At 41.2% G+C, this 9,028-nt stretch overlaps 1 protein-coding gene across 1 annotated transcript; it reads left to right on the forward strand.

Moving 5' to 3' along the window:
• Positions 1-3,640: 3,640 nt before the first annotated feature.
• Positions 3,641-8,182, forward strand: ifngr2a (interferon gamma receptor 2a). The gene is made up of 5 exons (NM_001361121.1): positions 3,641-3,822; positions 4,516-4,667; positions 4,888-5,026; positions 5,162-5,316; positions 7,444-8,182. Exons 1-5 carry the CDS (start codon positions 3,765-3,767, stop codon positions 7,567-7,569), a joined length of 630 nt encoding a protein of 209 aa, NP_001348050.1. The 5' UTR covers positions 3,641-3,764; the 3' UTR covers positions 7,570-8,182.
• The last annotated feature ends 846 nt before the right edge of the window (positions 8,183-9,028 follow it).

Raw genomic sequence — 9,028 nt, forward strand, 5'->3', positions numbered from 1 at the left:
TACTACCTCCTGAGGGTTTAGTGCTTGAGGTAGTCACCTCATACAAGTACTTGGGAGTGTGGCTAGACGGTACACTGTCCTTCTCTCAGCACATATCAAAGCTGCAGGCTAAAGTTACATCTAGACTTGATTTCCTCTATCGTAATCGCTCCTCTTTCACCCCAGCTGCCAAACTAACCCTGATTCAGATGACCATCCTACCCATGCTAGATTACGGAGACATCATTTATAGATCGGCAGGTAAGGGTGTTCAAGAGGCTAGATGTTCTTCACCATTCGGCCATCAGATTTGCCACCAATGTTCCTTATAGGACACATCACTGCACTCTATACTCCTCTGTAAACTGGTCATCTCTATATACCCGTCGCAAGACCCACTGGTTGATGTTTATTTATGAAACCCTCTTAGGCCTCACTCACCCCTATCTGAGATACCTACTGCAGCCCTCATTCTCCACATACAACACCTGTTCTGCAAGTCACTTTTTGTTAAAGGTCCCTAAAGTACACACATCCCTGGGTCGCTCCTCTTTTCAGTTAGCTGCAGTTAGCGACAGGAACAAGCTGTAAAAAACACTCAAACAGGACAGTTTTATCTCCATCTCTTCATTCAAAGACTCAATCATATACACTCTTACTGACAGTTGTGGCTGCTTCACTTGATGCATTGTTGTCTCTACCTTCTTGACCTTTGTGCTGTTGTCTGTGCCCAATAATGTTTGTACCATGTTTTGTGCTGCCAATGTTATGTTGCTACCATGTTGTTGTCATGTTGTGTTGCTACCATGCCTTGTTGTCATGTGTTGCTGCCTTGCTATGTTGTTGTCTTAGGTCTCTCTTTATGTAGTGTTGTGGTGTCTCTCTTGTCGTGATGTGTGTTTTGTCCAATATTTTTTATTTTTTGGTGGTAGAAATAAAATTGTTGTTTTGTTCTTTGTATTTTCTTCTACCAGATCTATTGTGTTATATTCTCCTACATTCAATTCACATTTCCTTTCAAATAGTACCAAGAATATGCATGTCCTTGCTTCAGGGCCTGAGCTACAGGCAGTGAGATTTGGGTATTCATTTAGGCGAAAATTGAAATAAAGGGGGCTATCCCTTCAAAACACTTGGCAGAGAAGTAATGTAAAAGTCATTAAGTTTATTTGCCATCGTCTGTTTTTGTTTTATGGTGGGAGTCATATTAGTGATGGATTTTATTGTTAACCCTTGTCATTCCTTAAATACTATCCATTCTAAGCTGGTTTGCTGCCCAATTCTACAAGAGTAATTATATCATCTGATGATAGTCAAATAGATGCCATGAGTTATAATAATCAAACATAGATTTATTGGTAAATGAAAAACTGGTAGGCTGTTTGCTGCCGAATTATACAACAGTAATTATAATTATTGTTATTTGTAATAACTGATGTCAAAATGACTTTTATTTTAATATTTAGGCAATAAGTAGGGTGTTTATTCTGTGTTTTGTTAATATTCAAATGGCACAGTATGATTCTCTATCAACAATATGCTGCCTTTTAGCTCTCCAAGTCTTATCTCACATGGTCGGTAACTGACCAATAAAAACGTGTTAAGAAACTAAAAACAACACGTTCAATCAAAACTTGCTTACCAATTACAGAGCGCTGGTGTACCGCCTATGGATGTTGAGCCTCCTACTTCTGTTGACGCGCCCACTTTCAGACACTTCAGTTTGCATTTACCCATACTTGAAATCTTGCTCTAAACAAAGTACATTTCCATAGGTTAGGAGAGCATTTCCCCTAACCCTAACCCTCTCTTTTCCTAACCTTAACCCAGTCTCCTAACCTGCTACGTTAATTATCCTAGCCTGCTGCGTAAGTTTTCGTAGTTGCGTTTATAGCGAAAGTGATAAATTGCACTAGTAAAACGAATAACCACCACTCCTGTGTTCTAATGGCACGTTGTGTTAGCTAATCCAAGTTTATAATTTTAAAAGTGTAATTGATCATTAGAAAACCCTTTTGCAATTATGTTAGCACAGCTGAAAACTGTAGTCCTGCTTAAAGAAGCAATACAACTGGCCTTCTTTAGACTAGTTGAGTATCTGGAGCATCAGCATTTGTGGGATCGATTACAGTCTCAAAATGGCCAGAAACAAAATACTTTCTTCTGAAACTCGTCAGTCTGTTCTTGTTCTGAGAAATGAAGGCTATTCCATGAGAGAAATTGCCAAGAAACTGAATATCTCGTACAACGCTGTGTACTACTCCCTTCACAGAACAGCGCAAACTGGGTCTGGAGCGCTGTGCGTGTGGAAATGGAAGTTATGGAACTCCCTCCGTGCTTCTGTTATGGGAAAAAGTTCACAATGAAAATGACAATAAATGTGGAGAATGATAGGCTACATTTGCATCTGTTGGCCATCAAGTAGGCTATTCGTTTATATGCCATTGTAGGCTACTGTAGCCTACCATTTGATACAGTACAATACATATTCTGAATTGACGATATCACTGGAATCATTGCAAATCAATTTGTGCCACTTGTGTAGCCTACCTGGAGCTGGCAAACGAATTTAATAACTTGCCCATAACTCCATGTTTTGTTGTAGCCTTGTGTTATTATGCAATTGTTAATGGCCATGTTTAGTTAATTAAATAGGAAGTTATCGATTGTGATCACGATCACAGCTCTATCGTGAATGTATCATTCTCCACATTTAATGTCAGTTTAATATTGGACTTTTCCATGAAATTAGATGTTGGCTTTCAGGGGCTACAGGATACTTGCATCCTAGCTCAGCAAACCATGGCAACGTTTAATTGCAATTTTAGTCAGTAGCCTATGCCTATTGAAATAACAAGTCAATCCCGAAAATAGGCAATTTATTATGGTTTGTAGTCTTAAAATCTGGCACATAATGAAGGCACAACTGCCAGAAAATAGCCTAACATTCGTTTTTTGAGATCCTCTGTCCAACTTTCATCACTCAAACTCTCCTGTTGGATTTATCTATAGTTATGCAGATGCACAATTTTTATTCATTTAATAAGCATCGCGGAGTGCCTGGACACAGCCCTATATACCACAGCCACATACATTCATATATTATGAGTTATTGCTATTATAAACTGGTTACCAACGTAATTAGAGCAGTAAAAATAAATGGTTGAATAGCGGACTGTGTACCATGGGAATCACTTTTTACTATTCTAATTACATTGTTAACCAGTTTATAGCAATAAGGCTCCATAGGGGTTTGTGGTACATGTTGAAAGAACAGCCCTTAGCCGTGGTATATTGGCCATATACCACACCTCCTAGGGCCTTATTGTTTAATCATAGCAGTCAAAACAAGTTACATCGACATCCATTGATGGAAAATGATCTGGAGAGTTTAATAAGGGCGATTTATATTTTCTCTTGCGAAATATTCTTAAACTTGCAAGAATTATTATTTAGATGAAAAAAACAAATTTTACTTCTTTAAAAAAATCATTCTTAATTAGCTCGATAACGTTACGGAAAAGGGTTTCATGGATGACTGAAACTCGCCTCTTGCTGCCAAACTATTTTGGGGGGTATTTTTCAGGCTTTGTGGGTGGGTTTTCCGGGGTTAGTGGGTTAGAGTTTCCCTGGACTTGGCAACACCGCTTCCCGGTCGTAGCTGTGATGAAGTGACGTGAACATAGTTTTTCTCAATTGCACGTAGGTTTCGCTATAATGCTAGTCACAATGTAGTGATGTATAAGATTATGTTGCCGTCGCATACAGCTCATTGATCGAGTAAAATGTTGTGTCTGAAATGTGTTTTGTCGTTTTGGACTCTCTGTCAAGTCATCAAACAAGGTAAAACACTTTTCTCCCTCCCTCTTTATTTTCGATTTGAAGGCTAGGCTACTCTTATTCATGTTTGTGAGTAGCTAGTAAGCAGGCTATGACTTCCTTATCTATCATAAAATCATGAAAATGTTATTATACTAGCTATAAATGCGGATAGACATTCCTGAATGTATTAGACTTCACGTAGCAGACAATACCAACCTGGCTGCAACACTATTTTTGGGAGATGGGATCATTTTTCTTGTGTTAAAGGCACATTTTAGCAAGGATGGTGAATTACAGGTGGTGTGCTCAGTCAGAACATATTCCAGAACGTTCTGCCACTTTTCCTGATCATGTGACCAGAGACACTGACACAGGCACTGATGAACATAGGCCTGTGGGTCTATCAAACAATATCCTGTTGGGTCTATCAAACAACTGATCCGTTACCATCCTGTTGGGATTCTTGGTAGATGGTGCATGTCTGGGTTCAGGGAAGGGAACCGCACCTCCGGAGCAATCTGAGCCTGTAGCCATGGGAACGGATCAGTTCACTTCACTCCTGATAAATTAGATACAATTGGAGCTGACCTGCTTTATTTCATGTCCAAGGCTTTCTCTGCTACATCAGAAGGCCAGCACACTGGAAGAAGTGTGGTTTAGAAAGCTTGACCAACTGTATTTAAAATCATGTTTTCACCACTTCTCTTTCTCTAGCCCACCCAGCTGATTCCTGCAGCCCTGTAGTCCAGATAAAACCACAGGCAGGATTCCTGATGGTCAACATTGGGAAAAACTGTCTCTGGGATGAACATGGGGACCATTGTCATTACGTGGTCAACTACGGTAGAGAGGGGGAGAAGCTCGAAGTGAGTAGCATGGGTAGCCAGGCCTTTTATCCAACGCAGCACTGAAACACCTAATTCATCCAAGGTCTTGGCAATTATTTGGCAGGATATCTGGTATTTTAGTGCTGGAACAAAAAGCCTGCATCTCTGTAGGACTAGCTTTGGTGACAACCACTGCTGTAAGGTGATATGTGTGGTCAGAGATGAGTTGATGTGCCTTTCTCTACTCTTGTTTTACCAGGAGTATGTCTCCAAATCCCCTGAGACCCTCCGAGGTCTGGAGATTGGGGGGAGGTACTGTGTACAGGTCCGCTATGTCTGTTACCACAAGCCCTTTGGAACCTCTAGCTCCCTACAGTGTGTATCCATCCCAGAGTCAAGTAAGTAAGGCTCAACCAGTTTTTCTTTGTACGAGTTCACTTGTCGTTACCATAATCTTATCCTCTGTTAACACTTCACCTAGTAACTAATCATGCCACCTTTCTCTCTTGCTCTTTCTTTATGTTCCTGTACAGAAAGGACAAGGCATACCAGGATTGTGGCTATCAGTGTGACCCTTACCATGCTGTTGGGATTCTTGGTAGTGGGCCTTGCGTTCATCTACAGGCACCATAAGAAATTTAAACAGTTCCTTCGACCCCCACTACAGCTACCAGACCACTATCGTGAGGTACGTCTATGTCCTGTGAAATGAATGTTTCATGTGATAACAGGATCTGGTCATCAGGGTATATGTAAACTCAGCAAAAAAAGAAATGTCCTCTCACTGTCAACTGCGTTTATTTTGAGAAAACCTAACGTGTAAATATTTGTCTGAACATAACAAGATTCAACAACTGAGACATAAACTGAACAAGTTCCACAGACATGTGACTAATAGAAATGGAATAATGTGTCCCTGAACAAAGGGGGGGTCAAAAGTAACAGTCAGTATATGGTGTGGCCACCAGCTGCATTAAGTACTGCAGTGCTTCTCCTCCTCATGGACTGCACCAGATTTGCCTGTTCTTGCTGTGAGATGTTACCCCACTCTTCCACCAAGGCACCTGCAAGTTCCCGGACATTTCTGGGGGGAATTGCCTAGCCCTCACCCTCCGATCCAACAGGTCCCAGACGTACTCAATGGGATTGAGATCCGGGCTCTTCGGTGGCCCTGGCAGAACACTGACATTCCTGTCTTGCAGGAAATCCCGCACAGAATGAGGAGTATGGCTGGTGACATTGTCATGCTGGAGGGTCATGTCAGGATGAGCCTGCTGGAAGGGCACCACATGAGGGAGGAGGATGTCTTCCCTGTAACGCACAGCATTGAGATTGCCTGCCATGACAATAAGCTCAGTCCGATGATGCTGTGACACACCGCCCCAGACCATGATGGACCCACCACAGAGTGCAGGCCTCGGTGTAACGCTTATTCCTTCGACGATAAACGCGAATCCGACCATCACCCCTGGTGAGACAAAACCACGACTCGTCAGTGAAGAGCACTTTTTTGCCAGTCCTGGCAGGTCCAGCAACGGTGGATTAGTGCCCATAGGCAACGTTGTTGCCGGTGATGTTTGGTGAGGACCTGCCTTACAACAGGCCTACAAGCCCTCAGTCCAGCCTCTCTCAGCCTATTGCAGACAGTCTGAGCACTGATGGAGGGATTGTGCATTCCTGGTGTAACTCGGGGAGTTGTTGCCATCCTGTACCTGTCCCGCAGGTGTGATGTTCGGATGTACCGATCCTGTGCAGGTGTTGTTACACGTGGTCTGCCACTGCGAGAACGATCAGCCGTCTGTCCTGTCTCCCTGTAGCGCTGTCTTAGGTGTCTCACAGTACAGACGTTGCAATTTATTGCCCTGGCCACATCTGCAGTCCTCATGCCTTCTTGCAGCATGCCTAAGGCACGTTCACACAGATAAGCAGGGACCCTAGGAATCTTTCTTTTGGTGTTTTTCGGAGTCAGTAGAAAGGCCTCTTTAGTGTCCTAAGTTTTCATAACTGTGACCTTAATTGCCTACCGTCTGTAAGCTGTTAGTGTCTTAACGACCGTCCACAGGTGCATGTTCATTAATTGTTTATGGTTCATTGAAAAAGCATGGGAGCAAGTGTTTACAATGAAGATCTGTGACATTTTTTGTATTTTTACAAATTAGCTTTGAAAGACAGGGTCCTGAAAAAGTATTTTTTTTGCACTGTTTATATATCTCAATATTCTTTCATTCCCCTCTAACACCTTTAGTGTGAGACACAAATGGAACTCCCCTGCTTAAATAAAATGAGTTACCTTGTCCGAGCCAGAATGTCCCATAGGGCAGGAGCCCATCTCCTGTTTCTGTAGTGTGAGGCACCTTGATATATTTTTTTATTATATTATGTTATTATATTTAACTAGGCAAGTCAGTTAAGAACAAATTCTTATTTACAAAGACGGCCTACCAGAAGGCAAAAGGCCTTCTGCGGGTATGGGGACCAGGATTTAAAAAAAACATGACAAAACACACATCATGACAAGAGAGACACCATAACACTACATGAGAGACCTAAGACAACATAGCATGGCAGCAACACATGAAAACACAGCATGGTAGCAACACATGACAACATGGTAGCAACACAACATCGTAGCAGCACAAAACATGGTACAATTATTATTGGGCACAGAGAACAGCACAAAGGGCAAGAAGGTAGAGGCAACAATACATCACACGAAGCAGTCACAACTGTCAGTGAGTGTCCATGATTGAGTCTAAAGTACCTTACATCCCCTGGGCTAAACGCTATCAACTTTCATGATTGGTTCATTTTCCAGTACCTCTCAGGGGACTTCCCCCAGCAGGCCCTGTCCATCACAAGAACCAGGACCTATGAAGAAATCCATGATCTCATCTCCATCGTCTGCTGTGAAGAGGACCAGTCTGACAGAGAACAGGACTAACTCGCCTACTGAGCTGGAGTCATCCTCTGGCCCTGTAGATCATTACCAATGATCCATTGATCCTGTGACTTCAGACAAGACATGAGCCTTTCACACTCACTGGGATTTTAGATGAACTGTAGTTGGCCTATGACTGTTTACACTCCGAAGCCCTTGCTTGCATCAGCTACAAACTATTTTACAAGAATCTGGTAACTTCTCTAGGCATGTTAGTATGCTCTGCTGCAGAGGACAGGGACAGGTGCGTATGGCTCACTAATTAGACCTACCCAGTAATGATTCCTTTGATAATGTGTCATCAGGTCATCCAGCTTAAGACAGAACCTTGGGCCAGGACTTTCATTTAACATTTTTGGATGTTTGGTAATGGGATTACTATGTTCAACTGTGTATATCACACTATTTCTTCAGTTTTCTTTACTGAACATATTAGACAAGTACGAGTAGCAAGGTTAAGGCACATATTGTAATTTACTAATCAATGAAATTAGTTTGAGGTATACATGGTCAAAAGTTGGCTGAGGGGCTGTATTAAAATGTGAAAACAGACATAAGTCTCAAGAACTTGTCCTATCTATGATTGCACTTTATATGAAAATTTACCTCTAGCAATATATTGATTGAACGTATTCACTTTTTTTTTGTCTTACTTTATGCTAAAACTGTTCAAGTCAAGGTGAAATTGGAAAAGTGTGTTACATTGACTTTTGTTTTTAACTGTAAAAATGAATATTTTACATTGATGTGAAAGTACCAAGGCTTTGACCTACAAATTATTTGATACTGGGTTTAAATGAATGAACACAGCCATTTTGATATGTTGCCTCAATTTCTCTTCCTGTTTTCTAGCATGAACAAGCAATGTAGACTAGAATAACAACCACATTCATCAACATACATACTCTTCCAAGAGGCAATTCAACATAGCATGAAACATCCAAACTTTACATTTAAAATGTTTTTTTTATTGAAGCAGATTACGTGACCATTTATTCCACGTCTTGTCGTTAAATTTGAACAGAGTAAATCAATGATCAAGGACAGAGAACTACAAAACGCTTGATGAATCAGTACCCTGTAACACTTCCCCTTTTTACAAATTGAAAGTGGTTATTTTTTGGGGGGGTATAATAGCATATATAACCCATTGAAACACTTCATAATGACCTCTCGTTCACTGGTTGTAGCTCATTCACATCCAGATCGACAGATTCATGTCATTAGCATTGGATGCTTAGCAGACGACATGAAAAATTCAGACAAGTCAAAAGTCATCTGTGTTTACTTCTCTTGGAAGTCAAGAACCAACCAATCATGCTGCATCTGTCAATGCTACTTAAAAATACTTTTCCCATTAGGATTTCACACCTAAATTTCCTTCTGTTAATTTTAGCTACTTTGGGGACTGAGTTTTTTTTTTTTTTTTCAGCCCGTATCTGGTCAACTACTCACCACCAGA

The sequence above is a fragment of the Salmo salar genome, chromosome ssa21 (genome assembly GCF_905237065.1).
Source record: "Salmo salar chromosome ssa21, Ssal_v3.1, whole genome shotgun sequence".
NCBI classification, from domain to species: Eukaryota; Metazoa; Chordata; class Actinopteri; order Salmoniformes; family Salmonidae; genus Salmo; species Salmo salar.